The sequence below is a fragment of the Piliocolobus tephrosceles genome, chromosome 2 (genome assembly GCF_002776525.5).
Source record: "Piliocolobus tephrosceles isolate RC106 chromosome 2, ASM277652v3, whole genome shotgun sequence".
Lineage (NCBI taxonomy): Eukaryota > Metazoa > Chordata > Mammalia > Primates > Cercopithecidae > Piliocolobus > Piliocolobus tephrosceles.
The window spans coordinates 174,020,845-174,047,913 of record NC_045435.1 but is presented as its reverse complement, the minus strand read 5'-3'; the positions used below and the strand labels follow the sequence as shown (position 1 = coordinate 174,047,913).

The following is a 27,069-nucleotide window of genomic DNA, read 5'->3' as shown; positions in this document are numbered from 1 at the left end:
GGTAGAAAAGAGAGAGAAGCAGGCTCACCATTTCCAGGCACAGACTCAAAGGCTTAATCACAGGAAACAGTACCGTAGTTTACTTTATTAGGGGTGTCCAATCTTTCGGCTTCCCTAGGCCACATTGGAGGAAGAATTGTCTTGGGCCACACATAAAATACACTAACATTAATGATAGCTGATGAGCTAAAGAAAAAAAAAAAAATCACAAAAAATCTCATAATGTTTTAAGGAAGTTTACAAATTTGTGTTGGGCTGCATTCAAGGCCGTCCTGGGTCACATGTGGCCCACGGGCCGTGGGTTGGACAACCGTGGTTTAATTAGTAAAGACCTTCAACTCCCACCCCATCTCAATTCCTGTATACATTTGCTAAATGCTGTGGTATTTACGTTTCCTTGAAATTCTAGCTATGATTAATAGCCATACTTCAGTATTATTCTTATTGGCTATACTTATAATTCTTCTGTGGGGTGGTCTAATAAATTCTAACCACTAAACTATGTGATACACAAATTTAAAAATATGTAGTCACCTCTAATTCACACTTTTAATTCCACTAACATTTTTTAAAAATCGCATAGCTGATATAGTTGAAGGTTGTGTTTTAACATTATTTTTGGCTGGACATGGTGGCTCACACCTGTAATCCCAGCATATTGGGAGGCTGAGGTGGGTGGATCACTTGAGGTCAGGAGTTTGAGACCAGCCTAGCCAACATAGTGAAACCCCATCTCTACAAAAACAAAAACAAACAAACAAACAAAACCCAAAATTAGCTGGGTGTGGTGGCAGGCGCCTGTAATCCCAGCTACTTGGGAGGCTGAGGCAGGAGAAGCACTTGAACCCGGGAGGTGGAGGTTGCAGTGAGCTGAGATTGTCACTACACTCCAGCCTGGGTGACAGAGTGAGACTCCATCTCAAAAAAGAAAAAAAAAAACTATTTTAAAAATGAGACGAACTTGTACATGTTGATATAGAAAGATGTCTATGTTAAATGACAAAAGCAAGATATACAGCTGTATTATATAATTCAATTCCTTTTGTGAAAAGAAAAAATGAGATACATTTAAGCTGGTGGATACCAAAACATTTTTCTGGGAAGATATGCAAGACACTTAATAATGGAGACCTCTAAAAGAGTGGGGGCACTGGGATGAGAAGGAAAGCTTTAAATTCTAATTTTATATATTTCTGTTCTGTTTGAAGTTTTTAACAATGCTCACAGTACTTTTTAATCTATCCATTTATATATTTAATATAGGATTATCTGAGTAAAAGGGATTATGACCCAATTTTTATGCATTTCTGCATTTCTACAAAACCCTAATAAACGATATTTTTGTAAGATCACCATTCTCCACACGTGAATCCCTTCTTATTAAAACTCTCACCTGGCTTATCTTCACGAAGATACTATACTTTGTTTTCTTTCTTATGTAAAATGAGGCTAATAATACCTACCTGACAAATTAGTTATGATGACTAAATGAGATAAAGTATGTAAAGTGTCCGGTAGAGTACCCAATACATAGTAAGTACTTAATAAATGTATTTCCAGTGAAAGTTGTTTTTTCACCCTACATATATATATATTCATTCTTTTCCTACCTAAAAAGAATTTCTCTTTGCAACAACCACTTCCTCACTGTTAGCCCATGTGGCATGAGGCCCAGACTTAAGCCAATTAGAGCATTCCATTCCCTTTGCACAGACTGTTTCACAGGTGGCCCAGGACTTTTATTCAAATCAATGCTGGGGAAGAGAAACTCTCATTCCCCCTTGGGTTTTAATTTTGGAAGATATGAGGCTGGAATTGCTGTAGCTATCTTACCACAGCAAGGGGAGAGCCTAAAGGTGCTAGAGACTATCATACGGAACCTGAAAATACTGCCAACACAGTGGAGTTCAAAGCAAGGAAAGAAACCAAACCCTTGTGTCTTTGTCTGAACCCTCAATCCAGTTATAGTCACCTGACTTTTTAGTTATAGGAGACAATATTTGTTTTTTCTCAAGACAATTTGGATTGGGTTTTCTGTCACTTGTAATCAAGAGGGTCCTATCCTAGATATTGCTGTAATTATTTCTTCTTACATTCTAAAAATGAACATTTTCTTAATATCCTTGGTCTGGTGCGAACTTCTCTCCACTTACAATCTTAAAAACCTAACCTATTTTAGTGTTCCAATTATTCTTATAACACTACCCATTTTATTTTCTCTCTTAAGCCATACTCTGTACCTCTACTGCTTGTTGAATATATCTTTCCAGAATTCCAACCTACAGAAAAAAACATACTTATCTTTCAATACAGTATTTCCAAAAAAGAGCTGTTCTGCCTTCTAGCTTCCTGGGTTTTTGGTGATAAGTTATGTGTTTCTGTAACATTAATATACCAAGGGGCTTATATTATCAGGAGGAATATTCACTTCTATCTGCACTGTATCTACATCTATTAATCTTGAACAATATTATCTAAATATTTATACAATACTTACATAAAATCATATTAGTTAATATCTAATTTATCTAAATATTTACAATTACAAACTTAATCTTTTAAAATATTTACTCAGAAATCTAATTTCAGCCTTTCTAAAATGTTATTATGACATGAGAAGGCAAACAAAACACGTAATATTAAAATGATGAAAAAACCTTGCTTAAGTGCAAGAATTGAAAACAAAGACTGTAATTCTAATTCCAGTTTTTCTCTTTGAACGTATTTCTTCCTGTGGGGTATAATTTTTTTCTAATGTAAAAAGTGAGGTTTTCCTTCTAAGACTGCCTCAAATTGCAAATAGAGATTACTGGCAGATTATTTTAAACTAGGAAGATAAGACCTGGTTACAGCAATACTTTCCAAAATGATTGTAACTCAGTCTTTTCCAGGTAGACCAGCTTCTCTTTGTAATTAAACTCTGTTAATTTCATGAGACATGTCCAAAATATTGGCAACAATCAACCAAAAGTCTATTTCTTGTGACTCTAATATCTTCTCAAAAATTATACTTATTCTGAATGTCTTATTTTTGTGGTATATATAAATCTCCAGATTTAAGTCTACTCTGTAGCTGTTTGTTATGTTTTCTCATTATACAACCTGGTTTATGCCCCTTTTCAAAATTTCTGAGTGGGCAATAGTTAGGTTCAATTAAATTTAAGGCTATCGGTCAGTTTATTTATCAAAACTATGTTTCTGTGACTTATCGTTCTTCCTATACCTTATCACTAATTCAAGGATACACAAAGAATAGTATATGACTGACTTCAAGGGTTTATACTCTGAACCATGACAATTTACAAAAGCTATAGATTTTTCCCCCAAAATGACTCCAGATTTTTTTCCATCCTACTATGTAGGCACTTCTCACTTATTGTTATATAGTAACAATCTTAACTAAAGCCTAGACTGATCTCATCTTCTTTTCCCATTAACACATCCCACATAGCTACTGTTAATTATTCTTCCTATATTTACCAAGTCATTCCTTGGCTCAGAATTGTTCTAAAAGCCGTTTCCTCCATATCGTATCTAACATCCTTGACTTGGTTTTCAAGATCCTTCAGAAGCTACCCTTCCTCTAACTTGATATCCCAGTATTCATCCTTAGCATACTTTAATAAGTTCAGTGTCATAAACACAGCAAAATCAAATCCTTATGGAATATGTGCTAGATGAACAATCATAAACAGTATGATGAGACAGTTATTACATGCTAGTTTCATAAATAAATACTCTCAAGACTGACAAAAGGAGGAAACTGTCAAGCATATACCTAAAAAATGACGGAACTTACGCTTCTGTTTTCTATATTACATCTTTCCACTACAATGTGCTCTGTTCCCCCAAACACACCACTCAATTTGGTCTTTTTTTTTTTTTTTTTTTTTTTTGAGACGCAGTTTCACTTTTGTTGCCCAGGCTGGAGTGCAAAAGCACTATCTCGGCTCACCGCAACCTCCAGCTCCCGGGTTCAAGCGATTCTCCTGCCTCAGCCTCCCTAGTAGCTGGGATTACAGGCATGCTCCATCGTGTCCGGCTAATTTTTTATTTTTAGTAGAGACAGGGTTTCTCCATGTTCGCCAGGCTGGTCTCGAACTCCCAACCTCAGGTGATCCGCATAGTTGATACCTCTCCAACTCAGGTTTTGTAGTGTTTTACAACCTCTGGAAATGCAAAAATTCCAGAAGCTCTCAAAGATAATCCTTATATGTTCTTGGTATGCTTACCAGTCAAAAACCTTTTTTTCATTAAGCTTTATTTTCTATAGTTTATGAAAACAATAGTTTTTAACTTCAAACATAAAGATATATCACGATATTGAGTCTATGCTTATTTAAAACACACCAGTCTCCCAACCTCACCAAATTCTTACAATTGGTTGGGAGGGCGGTGGCTCTCCACGCCTTTTTGAGAATCACTGAACCTGACTTCATGCTCTTCGAGAGAAGAACCATAATATATTTAGAGTGATCACGTACATTCATTCAGAAGGCAGATTTTTTGGTGCTTTAACATGCCAGACCCTAAGTAAGCAAAAGTTGAAGAAAAAAATAAAATGAGGCTAGTAGTTCTCAATATCAAGTACTTAAGAGTTGTTGCATGAATACTGGAGATAGTCAAATGAGCCGGTGGCTCTTTAACAATGCAGGGAATTAGGAGCAAGTATGAGATTCTAATTAAAGTTGTAGGAAAACTAACTTCCCAAAAAAAATGCACATAGAATTATGTATACAATGTTAGGTGAGTTATGAACTGTGAAGCCCAATCACCTACCACCAGATCCACAGACCTCAGGTTAAAAACCCACTAAAACTAAGTTCTCGGGGAACAGGAATTGCCAAACTTGCTTACTAATCCTAATTATGTCTTATCCAGTGCAATGTATACAAAAGCTACTTAGGGAATATTTGCTGATCGATAATTTCCTCATAAAAATAACCAGAACACTGGCGAGTCGTTTTTTCCATTGAAGAGCCTTTTAGTCAAACTATTTTAAAAGTCCGAAACCTTTCACTAGTAACACCAATGATCTAAAAACCAGTAACTCGAAAATCGTTATTGCGCTATTCACATGTGGACTAAGCTATCACTAATCCCGTCTTCTTCTAGTTGTCTCTCTCTACTCCCTTCAATTTCAGGGCTTCCTCCTTCTCATCCCAAAAGCTACACCGAGAGCCCCGCTGCCGCCAGGGAGACAGAAAATGATGCTCCACGAAGCACATACCTTCAAAACAGGAAAGATGGGATCTAGTGACGCCTACAACTTCCAAACCCTTTTCCCACCAGGTCCAGAGGTGAAGAGATTTACCTCAAGTTCCAGGAAAGCGGTGGCGGTTGCTCTCAAATACCTGGTACCAGTTACCAAGAAGCTTCCCAACCTCCCCGTCACCATAGTGACTTCTTAAGAGTTACGCTCCCTTCCTCTTCCCGCGATACTTCTACGCGGCACGTCATCCGAGTGGGCCAGAGACCCCGCCTCTCGCTGAGCCCGCCCTCTTCTGAAGAGGCGTTTCTGGACCACTGAGCCCCGCCTCCCGCTGTGAGCGGAACCCTACCCTTTCCAAAAAAATATTTTTCAAAACTTGCCAGGTTGTTTTTCCCAATATTTTTAATAATAGTGCTGCTGTTGTAGACCACAGAGAAAACAATCCCTCGCTCTTCCTTTTCACTTAGTAGAAACTTCTACCGCGTAGGGCCCGCCAGGAGCTCGCGCATGCGCAGGAGCGACCATAAAATGGCGGTGGTAATCGCCGCACTTTTTTTCAAATTAGTGGATCCCAGAAATCATTGCGCGCATTTGTAACGAATTTCCGTTCGAGTTTGTATTTTAGGCGCCATTTTCGAGTGAAGGACCCGGAGCCGAAACACCGGTAAGAGCGGGGAGGTGAATACTACACAACCGTCTCTAGCCTTGGTCTGAGCGGACTGTCCCGCAGGTAAAGTACTTCTCTTCCTGGTAGGGTTGTCACGCTCTTACTTCCTGCCTTGTCCGCGAGCGCCTGGAAAATAGAGGCCTTGAGCCGGAGCGACGAAGTCCGGGCTGAGGCTGCCGCTGGGAGATTTCTCTTGCTGTCACCCCTCCCCCCTCGGCCGCTCCCCGGCGGCCCGGGCTCCCGCGCGCAACTCCCGGGCGCCACTTTCCAAGCTACTCAGACGTCTTGGGGAGGCCCCGAGCCTCGCATATCTCTTCTTTAAAAAATCCTAGTCTCTATCTGGGAAAGGGCGTCTCCCCCTACCCCTCTCTCTTCTGCCAAGGGACTGGTCACCGGGTCTCAGCCTTCGCTGGTGACCTTTCATGGTTTACTGTCCAATGGGACTCCGCCCGGGGAGCTGGAGAGACAAACTCTTGCCACCCCAAAATTAGCAGGCGCTGCCAGCGTCCGACTTGAAGTTGCTAGTGGTTGGCTCCAGCCTTCGCCCTTAGCGGTCGGACCGCGGAGAGGAGGGAGACCTCGTTATGCTTCGGGCCGTCAACGGCACCGGGAGCTAAAGGGCGGGCAGACGAAAGCGGGCGGCGAGTGGCCAGTTAAGTCCTCACCGTTCTAGAGAGAGTTGCTAGCCACGGGATCCTAACCCTGACACGGACTCGTTTATCCACGTCGGTGCGCTGGCATCCCGGGCGCCGAGAGCGTGGGAATGTCCGGAAATGCCGGCATATAGGAGTTCCTCCGTTAGAAATGCGTTAGCGAGGGTTACACGCTTATACTATGGGCGGACGGGTGGAGAGCTTTTAAAAAAATAAATAAGCAGTTGCTCAGTCCTTGATTGATCCTCAAGCACCTCTAGTTTTTCCCACTTATATAGATCTTGTTAAGAAACCAGTCCTGCCTTCTTGCCACTGGTGTCTTTCGGTGGCTCCCTTCCCGAACTCCCACTGCCTCTAAGCGAGGTGTTAAGCGGGGCTCATGGAAGCCGGTGGACCGAGGTTTCCCCGGGAGGGGCGGGCGCGGTGTAGCGGCCCGCGGGCTCACTTGCTCCCGGCTCTCCCTCGGCCCCAGCAACCATGCCCCGTAAAGGCACCCAGCCCTCCACTGCCCGGCGCAGAGAGGAAGGGCCGCCGCCGTCCCTTGACGGCGCCAGCAGCGACGCGGAGCCTGAGCCGCCGTCCGGCCGCGCGGAGAGCCCAGCCACCGCCGCAGGTGAGTGACCCGCCGCGACTCCGCAGGAACGCGCGCTGGGGGACTGGCAGGCTTACGCGCCCAGCCCGAGGCTGGCTGGGGTTGTTGAGCGCGGGCTGAAGGCTGCGGGGTTGAAGTCTGAAGATCCGGTGTCGGTCCCGTAGAGGCTTAGGAGAGCCATTTGGCAACTTTGAGATAAGACTCCCGTGCAATTTTGGTGTAACGGCGCTGGAAGGGATGGGGGCGAGCAAATGGGTTCAGTTGTGAATTTTTGTTTGTGACCTGTGGAATGGTACAGACATCTTTATTGTATTTCCGCTAAAATCGAGACGGTCAGTCAAGAGCAAGTGGATTTTTTTCCCAGAGACAATCAATATGACTGTGTGAGCATGATGAAAAGTTTCTTGACCCTAACCTCACCTCCGTGGTCTTTGGTTGCCTTTAAAGAAAAGACGATAATTTATTTGAAACCACTGTAGCTTTTGTGAGTCCAGGAGTTGGGTGACGTTATTAAACTCTGGTGGCAGTGTCGCTGAAGTTCATGAGTTTCCAAAATGAAGGTTCCAGGTGCTCAGCGGTACGGATAATTGGATCTAGAGCCTTAGGATTTAACCTCCTGTTGAGGATAGACAGCAGGAAATAGCTTATTACGGTTTTCCCAGATTTGCTCTATGATGTAGTGTTTTGACTCTTAAGAGGTATAGGTGTATAGAATTTTGTGACTGGTGGCATTTCTTTCAAGAATTTCTTTTTTAATAAAATCAAGCTGAAGGTTTAGTCGCCCCCATGAGTTTAAGATAACAGATTTAAGTGGAAAATACAGACTCGTAAGTTTCATAAATAACATCCCTCCATCCCTACTTTAAAGATGGGCAGTCATTAGTTCTCCGAACTAATTGCACTAATGTAGGCTTTTCCCCGTTTGCCTTCCTTTTCCTTTCCTTTCACTGACTTAGAGACTGCAAGTGAGGAGCTTGATAATAGAAGTTTAGAAGAGATTTTGAATAGCATTCCTCCTCCCCCGCCTCCAGCAATGACCAATGAAGCTGGAGCTCCTCGGCTTATGATAACTCATATTGTAAACCAGAACTTCAAATCCTATGCTGGGGAGAAAATTCTGGGACCTTTCCATAAGGTATTTGTATGGAAATAACTATTTTATAACTTTTAATAACTGTTATAAGGTAATAACGTCTTTACAAGATGTTTCAGTTTTGTAACTATCCTAAAATTCACTCACTCCCTATTTACCCTGATAGCCATTCTTTCTCTTTCTCTCTCTCTTTCTCTCTCTCTCTTTCTCTCTCTCTCGCACGCACGTTTCATATGATTTTAACACTTAAATTATCTTTTGTTTATCTGGTTATCTTTGGTACCTCTAGCTGTAAAGTTTTCCATTGAATGGAGTCGGTGTTTTTGTTTGAAATAGTATTTTCCCTTAGATAATTTTTTTTTCTTAAAGCCTTCATTGGAACTCTTAGATAATTTAACTATAAAATGAGTTTTCTAAAACGTCTGCGTTAGAATTAGAGCATTCTTATTAAATGTTGAAACTTTTAAGAGAGGAGAACTTGATGTAAGAAAACTCAAGTTGTATGTCCGTGATTAGCAATAAAAACTTTTAAATACTTGCAGTTTTTAACTGCAAGTAAAGTAAAAAAAACCTAACAGTTTAAGTTAAAATCAGTAGTATTAGCTTGACCTTATGAACTTTTGCTTGTTTTGTTTTTGTTTTTTTTTAATGCAGCGCTTTTCCTGTATTATCGGGCCAAATGGCAGTGGCAAATCCAATGTTATTGATTCTATGCTTTTTGTGTTTGGCTATCGAGCACAAAAAATAAGATCTAAAAAACTCTCAGTATTAATACATAATTCTGATGAACACAAGGACATTCAGAGTTGTACAGTAGAAGTTCATTTTCAAAAGATAATTGATAAGGTAAGGGATTTTTACTGTTTAGTTATTGACAAGTTCAAGCAAGGCAAATGGACTTAAATGCATTGCATATTTTATTATTTTTGACTTTAAGAAATTTGTATGTAATTACAGCAGAAAATATTGGTTTCATTACCTCTGACCATATTTTATTTTGGGGGAGTGGTGGTGCCTTTTAAAATATTAATTTTTTAGCTAAAGAAATGAATTACAAATAGTTTATAGTAATCCTTTTTGGAATAAAAGCATTGGGCAGTTTTAGGATCCTGAGTATTAAATAGGCATTATTTTACTATAAATATTGGTTTCATTTTTAAAGTTATATTTTGGTTGCTTTAGAATAAATTAGCTGAACTTGAAAATATAGCAGTTGGCTGGTTTTACCATCTTTATTATTTCAGTGCATTTTAACTTTAATGTTAGTGGCCCCTGAGTATCTGTGATATGAATGAGCTTTCTTCAGTTTGACTACTGCTGTGATTAAGTCCTTTTAAAATGGGTAAGGGCAAGGTAATGTTTGTTTTCTAGAAATAGAGACAATTACAGGTAAAATGTCTAGATTATTTACCTGTTGATACTTTCGCTTCTGTTTAATAATGTAGGAAATTGATTGTTCAAAAATGACTCGATGGAACCTAACAATATAGAAAACTAATTACATAATGAAATTGGGAGGTGATTTGGCTTTTGAATTTTGTTTTCCTTTTTTTAAAAAAAGTACAAAGTGCTTTAATTACACAGAATCATCTATTTTAATTTGGTTTCTTTTGTGCTTTCTGTTGTACAAGTTGGGTTGGAAAATAGATTGCCAGTAAATCAGATTTTATTCCATTGCCTGTTAATTACATTTGATTTATCTAAATTTTAGAAGCCATTGCTTCAGTATGACAATTTTTAAGGGTAAGGGAAAGTGAGTGTTAAAGTAGATTTGCAATTGATTTTTTTTTTGCATCTGTTTGCTTAAAAGAAAACCTAGGGAATTTAGTTGTTGTTTTGTGATGCTTTTTACTTTAAATGAATGGCACACTTTTTACCCTCCCACATAAAAAAACTAAACTGTATCACCCCGTTACTACCTTCCTTCCTTTTTCTTTGAATCATCATTTTTAAAAGCTGCAGCTTTTTAAATCTGTCAACATGTTAATAATTTGTGTGGGTTTTGAATATGGTAGGAATCTTGTCTACCTCTTCTCAATCATAAATGTTTATTTAGGCTTGTTTGGAGGTGGGTTTTTTCGTTGGCTGGTTGGTTTGGCTTCTTGGTTTTTGTGATCTTTGAGAAAGAGACCAAGCAACATGGAAAAGTATCAATTCTTTGCTAAGCCAAGTTATTATTGAGAACTACTGGCAGTTTGTGTGCGTGTTCAATTGAAGTTTTTAATCCATAGAATTAGTTTCAGTATGAAATGAGTGAATTTTGAAGTAGGCCTATGACTTAATACCAACAATTGTTTTCTGGTTTTGTTTTTCCTCAAAACAGGAAGGGGATGATTATGAAGTCATTCCTAACAGTAATTTCTATGTATCCAGAACGGCCTACAGAGATAATACTTCTGTCTATCACGTAAGTGGAAAGAAAAAGACATTTAAGGATGTTGGAAATCTTCTTCGAAGCCATGGAATTGACTTGGACCATAATAGATTTTTAATTTTACAGGTAAGTTTATTAAAGACTTCCAAGATTATCTTATTCTTGTTAACTTTTTTTTCTATAAAGCTAGGTTGGATGGATCCTGTATTTTTGAGGCCTTAAAGTACTGTAGCAGCACATCATGGTTTACATACTACAGTCAAGATGCGAATCATTATTTGCTGCTCTAGAAATTTAAGGAAATTCATTCAAAACTATGTTTTCATCAGATGTTCATTTTATGTGTGAATGAATTGACATACTTGTTCCACTCTAGCAGCACGTAAATATTGGCGTAGTGAAATATGTATTAAACACCAATATTACTGTGCTGCTTCAGTGTGACAGGGATATAGCAACTATTTTATCCATTGTTTGTATTTCCCTTTAAGGTAACATTTTAAATGAAATGTATTATCTTTTAATAATCTATCCTTTCCCTTTGTTCTTGTTGTTATTCTTTTCTGATATTTAACCAAAAACTGAAAAAATCGGTACAATTGGTGTTCGATTTACCTAAGCACCTAGTTAATGTAATATTTGTAACACTTCGGATGGTTAACTGAACCTTTACTCATTGGTTTTTGTTTCGTTGAAAATGACTGACTTGGTGGAACCACAACTACTGAAAGAAAGAAACTTTGATATTACATTCTTAAATATCACAACTGAAAGAGATGTAAAAATTAAGTACCTGTGCCAAGCTGATTTTTATTAGAAACCCTGTTTTCTTTAAGTAAAAGTATATTCTACCAGCAGGGCTTAGTAAGAAAAATCCCCTATCTTTGTTTCCCTGTCCTCAAAATTCAGAATTTTTTGGAAAAAGAAAAAAAGGATAAAACCATGGCTTTGTCAAGTTCCTGTTTGATTCTAGGGTATCTTCTTTTCCTGTGTTCCATCAGGAATCACCGAAGCATAATAGTAAAAGCAAAACTATTTTGTGATGCAGAAATGACTGAAATAAGTAGGGAATTTTGATTTGATGCTAAAAGTTTTGTTAGGGTGACTGGATGTTCCTAGTAACAAACTTATAAAATATTAGCCTCTGTTTCCATTTTAGTCTTTATTCTTATAATTGTTTTTAAAAATTATTACTTTTAGACATTTGTAGTATACAAGGTAAATCAGTATCATTCTAGGATAACCTTTTTTAGTATCTTTTATTACCAGGCACAGTATATTTGCAATACTTCAACCTAAACTTGTTCAAAAATTAATGTTGAGGAAATTAATTGCAGATGTATTTCCAAACAAGATTTGAATTTGTAGAATGTGGCATTAAAGGATTTTGTGTGTTTTTAAAATCAGATTGAACTGTTTTATTGACTTTCATATTCTGGGACTTGGTTTGGTTAATTATGGATAAAAAGCTATGTCCCTATATAATGCTAAATTTGATGATGATACCAATTTGCAGGAAATTATACTTAACGTGTATCTTTTGCTTAATCATCTTTTACCGTCATCCTGGGATAATCAGAGTTTTACATTTATGCAAAGATTCATCAAAATACACTGCATTTTAACCCTTCTGAGGATATTTTTTTTTCTCTGTACAGCATCTCTGTACATAATTCAGTAATAAAGGAAGTTAATGTAATATTGTCCCAAGGGAGTAAATAATTTATAAATTGTCTAGTTTATATTACATTTGTGCTTCTGAAGTATATGGGATGCTAAAGCCAATTTGTCCGCGTGATAATCTGAACCTTTTTATTGTGATCTTTACAGTTGTTTAGAAAACATTTCTTCCCAAATAATACCAAGGTAAATGTTCCAAGTTAAGAGATTCAGTTTGACTCAATTAAATTTACAGATAAGAACCTTAGAAACTCACCTGTTAGGAATAAGAAACAGGGACTAGACTACAGTAGAACTAATAGTGAGTGCCCAATTAAAACTGAGGGAAAACTGAGTTGTTGCCTAGACATCTCTTTCTATGGATTTTTTTTTTTTTTAAGTCGCTTATGAAAATCTCATACTCCTAACTGGCAATATAAAGCATTTGATGGTAAGTAAAAACGTGATTTTTATTACCTTCTCTATTACTGAATAACATCTATCTTAAAAACTGATTTGGGAGGCTGAGAAATTGGAAACAGCATCATAGTATCAACATCCAAGACCTAAATCATTACTTGGAATAAAACATGTAGACTCTTTGGCCAGTAATAGTGATTAACAGCAAAAGTAATCTAAATTTAGTAAAAGTAAACATTTATTTTTAAGATTTAAAAGAACCAAATTTTTTAGAATTTCCTAAGAGTAAAATTTTTCAGTGTTAATATATTGGCTTAGCAAATTTTTCAAGTAGGCATTTTTATTACTTGAATCCATTAAAAATTTCATTAATTGGCCATTCAAATGAATTCCTTTTAAGGCACTATGCTGAGATGCTGTAAGTAATATAAAGGTGACTAAACCTTGTTTCTTGTCCTTAAAGACACATACATGCCCTCATAAAGTTTTAGTTATGATTGACCATTGTGTTTTTTATAATTGTACATTTCCTTTTATATATATCTACTTTGGGAGCCTGGGTCCCGTTGTAATAACTATAAGTCCATACAAGTAGAGTTTTATTAGCTCTGTATAGCATTTCTTGGGTAACTGTGACTTATAAATTAGGGGTGCTTTTGCTCCATTCAGGGGCAGAAGGATGGTTAATGTTTTTACTAAAAAGTTGTATTAATGATTGGTGCCTCAGGAATATTTTTGTAAACTCCTCAAAAGCTACAAGTATTAGCACAACTTCAATTTTGTCAAAGTTTTCAATTTCATGTTTTTGTCTTCACATTACAAAATCTAAAGTTTGAAAAACCAGGCTGGGCACGTTAGCTCATACGTATAATCCCAGCACTTTGGAAGGCTGAGGCAGGCAGATCACTGGAACCCAAGAGTTCGAGACCAGCTTAGGCAACATGGTGAAACTATGTCTCTACAGAAAATACAAAAATAATTAGCTGGGCTTGGTTACACACTCCTATAGTCCCAGCTACTCAGGAGGCTGAGGTAGGAGGATTGCTTGAACCCAGGAGGCAGAGGTTGCAGTGAGCCAACATTGTACCACTGCACTCCAGCCTGGGTGACAGAGTGAGACCTTGTCTCTAAATAAATAAATAATAGCAAAGTTTTGTTTGTTTGTTTGTTTTAATTATTTTGTAATTTGGAGATTTAATTAACCTAGGTCTGAGTTGTTGCCCAGACATCTCTTTTTTCCAATGTACTTCTCTTAAGCTTATCACATAAACTACTTGGATTCTAGTCTCTTAGTCTGTAGATATGAGCCTATGCTATAATATCAAAAGAAATTTTTAGTTTTTTCGGTAATACCTCAGTTTTCCAAAGGTATTCAATATCCACAAGTAGGGTGGAGGTGGTGGGGAGCAGCAAGGAAGCAACCTCTAACCAACCAGAAATAGTTATCAAGAAGTCCAACTACGAACAAATTACTCTCTGTTTTATTTTAGAAAGATACTAACCTTGATGGTTTAGTTTCTTGGCCTCTGGTAGCTTACAAAGATCAAATTAGAGTAAAATGTATTAAAGGAAGGTAAAGAACAGTAATTTAGTATAATAAAAGATGTAGAAAATTAAAATATGATCAAGATAAAAACTTAAACCCCAGTAATTTTAGGCCATTTAATTTTTATGCAAACACTCATTTGCCGTAAGAATCACTGAAACCCTCCTTCATAGTAATTATACGTAAAAATAGAAGAATAATTGAGGCTTTACTAGGACAACAAAACTTTGTTATAGCTATGTACTGTTTGAGTTTTCTGTAGTTTATACTTGCTAAAATTTGGATTACATTTGAATAAGGATGAAGGGCATCATACCTATTCATTCCTCTTAGATTTTTAAGCTGTATTTCTGTAAATTGATTCTCAAAGAATGGTATAACTGGATCATAATGTCCTGGTTTGCCACCCAAGAAAGTGTTCCATAAATTAAGATTTAAGCTGTTGATATGGTAAATGCACTCTTAGAGCATGTTTGCTCTTTTTGTGTAACTCTTAAAAACCGTACTTGATCTTTTCCACAGTTGCTTAATGTGTTTTATATAGTAGGAATGTAATTTAAAACATAGGAAGTTTGTAGTAAATAACAATGGGGGGAAAAAAGCTTTTAAGACCTTGGTTCATATGCTTTAAGCGACAGCAAATAGAGATAACACTGGGAATATGTAAAATTTTGTCAGCGTCAGGTAATAGTATTGTAGCAACTTGAAACATTTTTTGTCTGTGATTGTGCCAGTCACTATTTGTGATTTGGATTGAACCTCGATATGACTTTAAATTCAGGTTGATGTTTTAAAATTATTTCTGAAATTTATTGAGCTTATTGCCCTAAATTAAAACTATATTCTATGATTTTACATGAGTTATGTAAGTTTTCTGAAAAAATAAGGAGGAATCCTTTAGGCACAGATTGTCAGTCTACGGATTACATAGGAGATGGCACAAATGAAGAAGGAAGAATGGAAATGGTAGCAAGTGGTAGGGCAGGCAAAGGACATCAAAGAACAGAGCGACAAGAAAAGTCCCAGGTTGTCATTGTGATACCACAGTAGTCTTAATAGTCAAAGGACAAGTAAAGGCCTGTTAATAGCCTGTTGATTCAATAATGCTAATCTGATAATATGGTAACTGGTTTTAAAAAAAGCAATACAGTATAATAATCTTAAGACTGAATGTTATGTAGGATTTGAGATGTAACTGTTTTGCTTCATAAATATCCTGTCTTTAAAAAAAAAAAAAAAACTTGTCAACTTTATTAGAGTAAGAGGAAATCATAGCTGTATCTTTCATTTTGTTTGGAGAGAGAGGAACAAACAACCAAAAATAAGCAACCATTGTTATTTACCCAAAGCTAAGCTGTTTCTTAATAGCTGTACTCTGTCTCTTCAGTAAGTAATTTGCCAGGAGAAATATTATTTTTATCAGCGTAAACTGTTACACTGAATCCCAACTTTTAGCTATCTGAAAAATGTATATTTAAATAATACTATTATGGCCATTTGACTCAAATGTAAGTTCTCTTAGGATGGTTTTTCATTTTCTTAAAATAGGTGTTCAGATATTATCCTTGAATTGGGTAGAATTTTACTTGTCAGATACTGTTTGTTATTTGGATTATAAACACTAACCCACAGGATTTAAACTAAAACTTCTAGACTAGGCATGGTGGTTCATGCCCTTAATCCCAGCATTTTGGGAAGCTGAGGCAAAAGGATGGCTTGAGCCCAGGAGTTGAAGACCAGCCTGGACAACATAGGGGAACCACCATCTTTACAAAAAAAAAAAAACATTTTTTTTAAAGATTACCTGGGTGTGGTGGTGTCCATCTGTAGTCCCAGTTACTTGGGACACTGAGCTGGGTGGATCGCTTGAGCCTGGAAGGTCAAGTCTGCAGAGAGCTGAGACCACACCACTATACTCCAGCTTAGGCGACAGAGCAAGACCCTATCTCCAAAAAATAATAAATGAATGAACAAACTGCAGCCTCTAGATTAGTGGTTCTCAGCTGACAGTAATTCTGCTCCCCTTCCCATAGGAAATTCAGCAACATCTGAAGACAGTTTGGGTTGTTATAGCTGTTGGAAGGGGGGATGCTACTGGTGTCTAGTGGGTGAAGGTCAGAAATGCTATTAAAGCATCTTATAATGCCCAGCATAGCTCTCCACAACAAAGAATATCCAGCCCAAAATGTCAGTACTGCCACTGTTGATAAACCCTACGTAGATACAAACTTTGAATAAGACTCTTGGCTTCCTCAGTGACTTAACGTTCATCCTGTATAATCCAAAGGTTTGGGCATTTTTGCGGGCTTCATTCCTGTCTAAAACTTAAAACTATTGCTGCAAACATTTAGAGAGAACTAACAATTTAAAACAGAATAAAATACTTTAAATATCTACATATTTTCACTTTATACCAATTCATACAGAATATGAATGTTACGGAAAATAACTTTTGGGGTAACAGTTTTACTTTCTTGATAATCATTGTGCTAATAGACTGTCAAAAGTATCAATAAGTGATGTATACAAATAAAATTATGCCTTAATGAGTAGATTTTCAAATGAGCTGTTTTGTCCTGTTATTAAATTGTCTACTTTTTGTAATTATGTTGAGGCTTTTGGTGAATATGATGCTCTCAGTAAGTTTTATCCCACATTTTTAAGGTTCACCTGTGTTCACTTAGGAAATGGGAATCACTAAGATATTTAAATTAAGAACAATATACTATTTTTAATATGTAATTCTTTTTGTTGATTTTTTTCATCTTAGCTATTTTGCTGAAAATAAGAGGTATATCTTTTTTTCACTTGCCTGTACCTGTTCTTCCATTGTAATAGTTTAGAGTACAAACAAGCTACTTCTATAAAGTAGCAGCATTTGGCCTGAACGTATTCAGACACGATTTTCTCTCCACCATCAAACTAAATGGCTGCCTGGCAGTCAGCCTTGATGGTTACTTATTATGGATTTTTTTTCTCTTTTCTCTTCATAATTAAACTGCATAAATGCAAATATGTAAAGTTAATCTAAGATTTTAATTACAGTTCAAAGTTGTTATATTAGTGATTACAAACTAAAAGTTTTCTGATGTCTTATGTACCAGTGCCATTAGTTTTCTCTAGTCAAGGTGTGGTCAGTTTGATTTCTGTTACTACCATGAGAAATAGGTAATATCCCTTTCTGCCAAAGGCTCTTGTTTTTAGAAAATTGAACATTTAAGTTTTTGACTAGCTTTGAAACCTATTACTTGCTAAGGAACTCATAATAACCATGTTTATAGAGAAAGTTGGTAATACTACTTTGGGACAGGGTTCCTAGCACAGTTTAATGATGCAAGTGTTTTTGAAAATTCTTTATTTTAGAACAGGAGCTTCAATTGTGTTATTAATAGTTAATAATGTTGCCACTATAATCAGATTGCAGATTAAGTGAATGCTTTCCTAAATTTTACTTGTTTTATTTTTATATTGAATATTCTAGATGGGGAACTGTGTGTGTGTATATAAGTGGATGTATATTACACTTTTATAAGGATTTATCTAAGGGAATATAAATTCATGTTTCATATCTCCTTATGTAAAATTAAAACTCCTAGAAATACCAGTGAAAATAACATTTTTATTTATACCTTATGCAATCGTTGAACTACTGTACCTTGTTTAGATGTTTATTACTCTTGGCTTTGTTATTTAACCACTCCCAATTCTCACTTAAGATTGATTTAGCTAAACGTATACAGTGAGTATGAAATATAACTTTTTTTAAAGGGCGAAGTTGAACAAATTGCTATGATGAAACCAAAAGGCCAGACTGAACACGATGAGGGTATGCTTGAATATTTAGAAGATATAATTGGTTGTGGACGGCTAAATGAACCTATTAAAGTCTTGTGTCGGAGAGTTGAAATATTAAATGAACACAGAGGAGAGAAGGTGAATCTTCTGTAGACTTTCATTGTATATCAGAATGTTTCATTTATGATTTAACACATTTTACTAAGTCATGTTATAATACTTCATAATGAAATGTTATCTCTTGTATTGAAGTTTATATATTAACATTTAAGATGAACATTCTCCTTATTGTTTTTAGTCTAATGTTTGCATATTTTAAATTCATATTGTATATATGAAGTGTGTATTCAGTCTTTAAACTTTTAATTTCTATAGTTAAACAGGGTAAAGATGGTGGAAAAGGAAAAGGATGCCTTAGAAGGAGAGAAAAACATAGCTATTGAATTTCTTACCTTGGAAAATGAAATACTTAGAAAAAAGAATCATGTTTGTCAATATTATATGTAAGTGCCTTGATTTATCAATTTTTATATTGGTTTTTAACCATTAAGTCAAAGCCCTTCTTTTTTCCTAGAGAAACATAAAGACTGAAGTGAAAAAAGTCTCTAAAGATTGTTTTGTGTGACTGGATGTGTTAGCTCATGCCAGTAATTCCAGCACTTTGGGAGGCTAAGGCAGGAGGGTCGCTTGAGGCCAGGAGTTCAAGACCAGCCTGGGCAACATAGCAAGACCCCATCTCTACAAAAAAGAAATTATGTGGTGAATTTATCGGATGTGAGGACTATCTGGCTGTGACACCTGTCACCCCATTGATCACCAGGGTTGAATTTATTAAATTAGGCATATTTATCAATTCATTGAAGTTGACTTTTTAGTATCCTACTTTAAGTTGGGAGGTGGGTTCACAGGTATTTATTACTGTGCTTAATCCTTTTACATGTGCACTTTTTAAAATTTGTGTAATAGCAGATCTGATTTTTTTCAGCTTACGATGAACTTTTTTTTGAGACGGGCTCTGTCACCCAGGGTAGAGCACAGTATGTGATCACGGCTCACTGCAATCTCAACCTGCTGGACTCAGTTGATCCTCCCACCTCCACTTCATGAGTAGCTGGGACTACAGGGTGCACACCAATACACCTGGCTGATTATTGTTGTTGCTGGGATTTTTTTGTATTTGTTTTTTTTTTTTTTTTTTTGGTAGAGTTGGTGTTTTGCCGTGTTGCCCAAGCTGGTCTCAAACTTCTGGGTTCAGGCAGTCTGCATGTCTCAGCCTCCTAAGTGCTGGGATTACAGGTGTCAGCCACCGCATTGGTACAATGAAACCAATTTTTGTTCCTAAATTCTAGCCTTGACCCAGGGAGATTTCCCCCTTCATAGCCTAGGTAGTCACATATTGACTAGTATAATAATACTTTAGAAACAGCTAATTTTACTAGAATTGTTATACAGTTTTAGAAATGGCATTTTAGGAGCTTCAATTTCTTTTTTTTTTTTCTCTCTCTAGTTATGATTTGCAGAAACGAATTGCTGAAATGGAAACTCAAAAGAAAAAAATTCATGAAGATACCAAAGAAATTAATGAGAAGAGCAGTATACTATCAAATGAAATGAAAGCTAAGAATAAAGATGTAAAAGATATAGAAAAGTAATAATATTTTGGAAAGTACTAAGAGTATTTAGATAATTTTATTACAGGTGTATGTATATATAAACTTACTGCCAGCACATTATGAGTGTAAGACATTTGCCAGCATATCAAGTGGTGGCCCCCTTGGCGGAAAAAAAAAAAGAAACTTGCCTCACATCCAGTTGATTATTACAGATCAAATGCCCTACTCTTAAGTCTTAGAACCGTGGGGATGCTACCCCCTAGTGGCATAGCACAGTAACAAACAATAAGCATTTGGCTTGACTGGTTAATTAATAGTCACAGATCTGATAGAGGGGTAGGATTTGGGTTGTTCTAGATAAATTTTTAAGGATTTTATCATGTCCCTACTTACGCCATTTTTCAGTGACACTAGTATCTCTATTTTTAAATAAAAAAATTTGTATAGTAAGTTTATTGTATAGTAACTTGTAAGTATATTCATAAAAGGTAAAAAAAAATTTTACTCCTATGGTAAAAATTTTGTACTAGACATTGTAGTCACTGGAAAATGTGGTATTTTCCATCCAACTTAGAAAGGCAAAATTGCTGTCATAATCACAAATACAGGTGCTTCTTCAACTATGGGGAGAGGGATCATCTTGGAAGAAGGAGAGATTTAGGATCCTGCCTTATTAAAAGCCTGGATATATTTATAGAGGAAGTGTTCCAGGTAGGAAATATAAAATGGTTTTAAAATATCTGAACATTCAAAATAATGACTACTTGCTTTGCTAGGAAACTGAATAAAATTACAAAATTTATTGAGGAGAATAAAGAAAAATTTACACAACTAGATTTGGAAGATGTTCAAGTTAGAGAAAAATTAAAACATGCAACTAGTAAAGTCAAAAAGCTGGAGAAACAACTTCAAAAAGATAAAGAAAAGGTAGGTGTTAGAAAAAAATTCTTAAAATTTCATGTCTGAATATCATATCTAGTTTTCATGGAAGTGTTTGCCTCTTATTGCCTAAGAGAATGAATTAGTTTTCTAAATGTTGTTTTCAGATTTGTCTCTGAACATGATTTTACCCCCTCTAGGGAAACCTTGCTTCCACTGACTTTATTTTGCAGGAGGTTTTTTGTTTGGTTTTGGAGTTTTGTAGAGATGGGGTCTCAGTCTGTTGCCCAGGCTAGCGTTCAGTGGTATGATTATAGTCTTGAACTCCTGGACCTAAGCAATCCTCCTACCTCAGCCTCCCAAAGTAACTTGGACTACAGGTGTGAGCCATTGCTCCTAGCTTGACTTTGAGTTTTAAAGTTTATATTACAATAATACATGTTATTGGGAAAACATTTACCGCAATTCCATTTTGGTGTTAATTTTAATTTTCTTTTTCCTAAAGTAGTAGTTCTTACAGATATTTAGGTTAAGTATTACAGGCTTTAAAATATTGCCTGTCTTCTACAAAAAACTAAGCTAACAGGATCAGAACAGGATTTCACAAGAATTACCAATGTTGGCCAGGCATGATGGCTTACACCTATGTTCCCCATGCTTTGGGAGGCCAAAGTTGGAGAATTGCTTGATGCTTAGGAGTTTAAGACCAGGGTGAGCAAGATAATAAGATCCCATCTCTACAGAAATTTAAAAATTAGCCAGGCTCGGTGGAACATGCCTAATAAGTCCTAGCTAGTCAGGATACAGAGGCGGCAGGATGCCTTGAGTTCAAGGTTCCGGTGAACAGTGATCAAGCCACTGCATCCAGCCTGGGTGACAAAGTGAGACTCTGTGTCTTAGAGATAGGAAAGCTCATAATTTGGAGTCTCTTAAGCTGTGTTAATGTTCGTAGCTCTATCATATATAAATAGATATGGTACCTTAACCCCAGCCCCGCAAAAAAAAGCTTTGTTCCATATGTTTACACAATAATTATAGATTAGGCTCTACTTTACGCTACAAGCATTTTCTAAATGTATTTTTTCACAAAATATTTTCTGCTTAGCACAGCTGATAAATATGTTGAGTCAGTGTTTAAGGAAATGGCATTTTGGGAAATGTTGAACTTCACTGGTACTACATAATCAGAGTAAACAAAATAACAAGGCTTTGGGGGTAACCCCAAAGACTTGACAATCTTATTTAAGTGTAACTGTTACAGAGTCATTAGCCTTTAGGCATAGACTGCGTAGATAAGTGATTATTATCAGAATATGTTAATGGAATAAAATGTTAGTCCTACATGATGACTCTGGAAGAGTAAAATTGTGAAAGATTTTAGGATTGGGGAAGATGGTAAAGATAATTTGTGGTAACTTATATACCAGGAAGGATAGTTTAATTTCAGGCTAGGCACGGTGGCTTACACCTGTAATCTCAGCACTTTGGGAGGCCAAGGCAGGCAGATACATGAGGTCAGGAGTTCGAGACCAGCCTGACCAACATGGTGAGACCCTGTCTCTACTAAAAATACAAAAATTAGTCGGGTGTGGTGGCGGTGCCTGTAATCCCAGCTGCTTGGGAGGCTAAGGCACAAGAATTGCTTGATCCCAGGAGGTGGAGGCTGCAGTGAGCCGAGATCGCGCCACTGCAGCACTCCAGCTGGGTGACAGAATGAGACCATCTCAAAAAAAAAAAAAAAAAAGAAAGTAGATTTCAGCCAATTTGCTATTCAGCATCAGGACACACCTCCCTTAATGCCTTGTAATATATTTGAATCTGATTCTGCGTTTCTTCCTCAATTTATGTAATGAAAATAAAATTAATATATCATCTAACAGTAGCACAAAATTTGTAATGTGAAGTATAAAGATAATGAAGAAGTTGTTTTCTTTGTTGAAGCAGTTATATGGGTCTTAGTATATTTCTCTAAAATTTAAACTTATTAAAAGAATGTTATTTTTAACCTTTCAAAAAAAAAAAAAAAAAAATTCCTTGTAGTCAGAGCGTATTTATAGCTAAAGAATAGTTACAACCTGAAATCAGGAGAGAAGGATGACAGACCTAAGGCCCTGCCAGAGAGAATTTTCCTTCATAAGAAGTCAGGTGTTTGTAGAAGTAGTTTTACTGTTAGATTGAAAGAATCTAGAAATTACATGAACAGTCGGGAAAATACTTGTTAAAGTTAGCTAATTTAACTCTGATTATAAAGAAAACAAGAACTGAGAAATGCCTTTAAGTAAGTCAAATATTGATAGTATTGGGTAGCATAAAGATGTATACTCCTATAACTTGTTTTATAACCTCAGGTTGAAGAATTTAAAAGTATACCTGCCAAGAGTAACAATGTCATTAATGAAACAACAACCAGAAACAATGCCCTTGAGAAAGAAAAAGAGAAAGAAGAAAAAAAATTAAAGGAAGTTATGGATAGCCTTAAACAGGAAACACAAGGGCTTCAAAAAGAAAAAGAAGTAAGATTTTTTTTATCAGTGTTTATTTTGGTGGCCTTTTTTTTCCTTTAACTTAAAGATGATTTTTTCAAAAATATGAAACATGAACTGGTAAGTTTGGACTTTTAATGTCCAACATTCCTAAAACTAGTCAGCCTAGACTTAGATGACTATTCTTTTAATTCCTGCTGTCCTGTTTTTTAAAAAGTTAACTGAATGAGAATTTGTAGTAGTAGCAGAAGGTGTGATGTCAAATACAGTACCTTGATTATTATATATGCCACTCCTAGGCATGTTGAATCATCATCATAGTTTGTTGCCACCTGTAAAACCTGGAGCCACACTAAGCACAGATTAATGTCTCCTTTCTTTTTGCTTCTATAGCTCTTGTGTAATAGTTAAAAGCTGTGGCTCTTGGTTCAAATCCTAGGTCAGTCACTTAGTGTCTGTGTTCTTGTGCCAGTTGTTATGTCTCCAAGTCGTCTTCCTTAAAATGAGAAAGAATTATATCTACTTTGTGAAAATAAAGAATATGTATATGTAAAGTACCAAGAAAGAAAATAAACGTTAGCTGTAATTTTAGCACTTTATTAATAAAAGAAGAGAACGTGCAGTTGTCACATTGATATGTATTATCTACCCCAAGAATAAGCATAAAATTAGCTATCTTTGTTTATATGTACCACAGCATTTTTGACAATGCTAAGCATGTTAAATACGTATGTTAATGGAAAATGGTAATTGAATTGACTGTATTAAAAAGTCATGGACTTAGTATGAGTCTGCTTTGGAATATTGACATGTTCTAATGTCAAACTATAAAACTTCACAGGTTAGAATACCTGTGTGATGAAGTGTCACTTAATAGAGTCTGATTTGGAATATGGACATGTTCTAATGTCAGACTATAAAACTTTGCAGTTTAGAATACCTGTGTGATAAAGTGTCAATGGATAATGCAGTAGCTTTCATGATGGGATACTTTATGGTTAGTGGATTTTCACTGTTTGCTCATTTAATATATATTGAGTACTCATGTGCCCTGAACCCCATGTTAATGACAAAGCTAGGCCTCAAATGTCTATTCCTCAGCATAATGATCTGCCTCACAAAGCTCTTGTGAAATCAGTTGGGAAAAGACTGTGTACAGTGAATATTGACAACTAGGCAAAAACTGAATCTAGTCCACTTGTGAGAATTTTTTATTTCTATATACTGTGCTGTAGAATTTCCTTTCTTAAATTGAATGTAAAATACGTGGTTTCATTTCAGTGTAGGTTTGAAAATAAATATCTGTCTAGATTTAATGAACTCATATTTTAACAGAGTCGAGAGAAAGAACTTATGGGTTTCAGCAAATCGGTAAATGAAGCACGTTCAAAGATGGATGTAGCCCAGTCAGAACTTGATATCTATCTCAGTTGTCATAATACTGCAGTGTCGCAATTAACTAAGGCCAAGGAAGCTCTAATTGCAGCTTCTGAGACTCTCAAAGAAAGGAAAGCTGCAATCAGAGATATAGAAGGAAAACTCCCTCAAACTGAGCAAGAATTAAAGGAGGTAAATCTTTGCTTTGCTTCTCTATTGCATCAGAACATCATTCGTCACCTTTAGCTTTATACATTTTTGTTGTTTTAATCTCAGCATCTAAGGTGATTAGTGATAGATAAATTTTCTTCATTTTATATAATCTCAAAAGAATGAGGTCAGCATTTCAGTATTCCATATGTGCACTATCAAGAAACTGTATTATCCCCAGAAGCATCATACAGTAAATCACCACCACCACCCCACTGTGGAAATAATTTAAACAAAAGAAAGGTTGTGTTTCTTTAAATCTTAAGTATAGACAATTTATTTAAGGATAAATAAAAAACATAAGTGTATATGTATTTATATAATGAATATAGAACAACTATCTTGGTGTGTTTTGGGTTTTGAATTTATGGATGTAGTTTCTTTGCTGGCATTCCAAAATGTTATAAACTAACCCAAGATGTGTAGCTTAGGTCATGGGGTGCCTGTCCCCCATCCTTGAGTGAATTAGATGTCTAAGGAATTTCATCAACTTTAAATCTCCAAAGATCTCCAAAACCTCAGTAGGCAAGGTGTCAAAAAAAAAAAAAAAAAAAAAAAAAAAAAAAACTCTTGTTTGAAGTGTAATTACACTGAAAATAAATATGAGTCTTTTTCATTTTAGTAAATGCATACTATTTGGTCATCAGGGAATTTCATGACCAGGGAGAATTTAAATGTAAATTAAGTTAGATCCAGTGACTACTTCTATCTTCCTGGTGAATCCGTTTATTTGGGGATGAATTATGTCACTAACCTGGTTTAAACTTTATGCCAGTGCAGTAAGTAATAGACATAATTTAAATCTGGTGGATGGAGGAGAATACCAGTTACAAAAAATGGCTGCTGCTAAGTTGGAGATTGAGAAACTCAGAGGCTGTAGGTATGCATTTGTGTGGTTCCTCCCTTGTTGGGAGCCTGGCATTTTTATATAGCAATAGAACTATCCAGTCCTCTTTCTCCCCTTCGTTTCAGAGGTGTGCTTTTTCTCCAGCACCCCCAGCCCCATTCAGCTAAAATAAAGCACAGCATAACCATAGTCCTGCCCAGTCACGCATACCTTGGATCCTGTTTCTGGGTCTGCTTTTAATTAGGGCAGAGCTTAAGAATTAGGGCACACTTACGTATAACTATGTAGTGTCAAACTGGGATTTTCACAGCCCCAGCTATACTTTCTCTATCAGGATGAACTAATTGCTCCTGGAAAAATACTACACTTAATGTTTTCTTTTATTGACCCAAGTAATTTATGCCCCTTTTAAACCCATCCGTATTTTCCACAACCAAACCAGCAATCGCTACAGCTGCTCAGTTTTGGTTCACGTTTTTATTGTTGGTCTTTTTTTTTCCTTTATGTTATTAAAAAATTACAACTAATTCAGTGCAATGACTGATCATATTTAGCAGTTAATGCTTCTGGATTTCATTTTATTTTCACTTTTAGAAAGAAAAAGAACTTCAAAAACTTACACAAGAAGAAATAAACTTTAAAAGTTTGGTTCATGATCTCTTCCAAAAAGTTGAAGAAGCAAAGAGCTCATTAGCAATGAATCGAAGTAGGGGGAAAGTTCTTGATGCAATAATTCAAGAAAAAAAATCTGGCAGGATTCCAGGAATATATGGAAGATTGGTAAGGTAGATTTTTGGGGGGCATGGCTTTACTTTTCTTTTTTTAAGAAAGTAACATTTTTTTGCCTTAAACCAACTGTATTTCAAGTGTCACTGTATATAAAATAACATTCATTTTCTTTGTTTTAAAGCACATTTATTTTTAAACATTTTGCCCTTACAGTTTCTTGTTTACTTAGCTTTAGATAAATACAGTTATTTCATACCTGTCAAGAAAAATATTAGTAATGGCACACAAACTTAAAACCATTTTATCCTTTTTTTAAAAGAAAGAATTTAGCCAGGCACAATGGCGTATGCCTGTAGTCCCAGCTGTTGGAGAGGCAGAGGCAGAAGGATCACTTGAGCCTAGGAGTTCAAGTCCACCCTGGGCAGTATAACAAGACTCTGTTTTTTAAAAAATGAAAAATTTTTAAGAAGTTGATATATTTGGGTTTTCACACCATTTTACTTAGGTTTTGGCTAGCATTTAAGGATATAACAAGGGATAATCTAAAAATCTTAAGGCTAGCAATAGCCATTACTGCTTCTGAGCCTCGAGGGAAGGGAGTTGTGGTTCAGAGGAAATGGGGAAAATCGATACCTTAACCCCACCTATTTCCTGCCCTCTAGTCTTAACTGAAATCTCATATTGGCTGAAGCTGGAGACTCAAAAGAGCCAGTTGATGCAGTCCTTAAGTCAGCCTTTCGGAGAAGGGAACAAAGTGATTTAAAAGGGCAAATGAAAAATTACCCAACATGATTGCTTCTACATCTTGTATCAGGGGACTTCCATCTTATTTTCTTGAGGATAAACAATTTAATCCTATTAATTTGCTCTCAAGGAAAGCCCAAACCAGTGAATACTGCTAGATAGCTGTGTAATAGATA

The 27,069-nt window shown here is 36.3% G+C and overlaps 2 protein-coding genes across 6 annotated transcripts in view; one reads left to right on the top strand and one right to left on the bottom strand.

Annotated features, from left to right (window-relative positions):
* IFT80 (intraflagellar transport 80) overlaps positions 1–5,720 on the bottom strand; it is a 137,940-nt gene extending 132,220 nt beyond the window's left edge. For 2 of the 3 annotated variants that reach the window (XM_023223349.1, XM_023223348.1), the window contains exon 1: positions 5,231–5,432. The gene's annotated coding sequence lies outside the window, so the exon portion shown is untranslated. Of the gene's footprint in view, positions 1–5,230 lie in introns of all 3 variants that reach the window. The other variant, XM_023223347.2, reaches the window with a different exon arrangement.
* Positions 5,721–5,735: 15 nt separating this feature from the next.
* SMC4 (structural maintenance of chromosomes 4) overlaps positions 5,736–27,069 on the top strand; it is a 36,652-nt gene continuing 15,318 nt past the window's right edge. The window contains exons 1-12 of one of the 3 annotated variants that reach the window (XM_023223345.1): positions 5,736–5,876; positions 7,005–7,145; positions 8,081–8,259; positions 8,872–9,063; positions 10,541–10,717; positions 17,985–18,149; positions 18,387–18,514; positions 19,519–19,659; positions 20,401–20,551; positions 22,852–23,016; positions 24,322–24,555; positions 26,015–26,200. In XM_023223345.1, coding sequence (XP_023079113.1) covers positions 7,010–7,145; positions 8,081–8,259; positions 8,872–9,063; positions 10,541–10,717; positions 17,985–18,149; positions 18,387–18,514; positions 19,519–19,659; positions 20,401–20,551; positions 22,852–23,016; positions 24,322–24,555; positions 26,015–26,200 — 1,854 coding nt within the window. In that variant the 5' untranslated portion in view covers positions 5,736–5,876; positions 7,005–7,009. Of the gene's footprint in view, positions 5,943–7,004; positions 7,146–8,080; positions 8,260–8,871; positions 9,064–10,171; positions 10,229–10,540; positions 10,718–17,984; positions 18,150–18,386; positions 18,515–19,518; positions 19,660–20,400; positions 20,552–22,851; positions 23,017–24,321; positions 24,556–26,014; positions 26,201–27,069 lie in introns of those variants that run through there. The other 2 variants (XM_023223344.2, XM_023223346.2) reach the window with 2 other exon arrangements.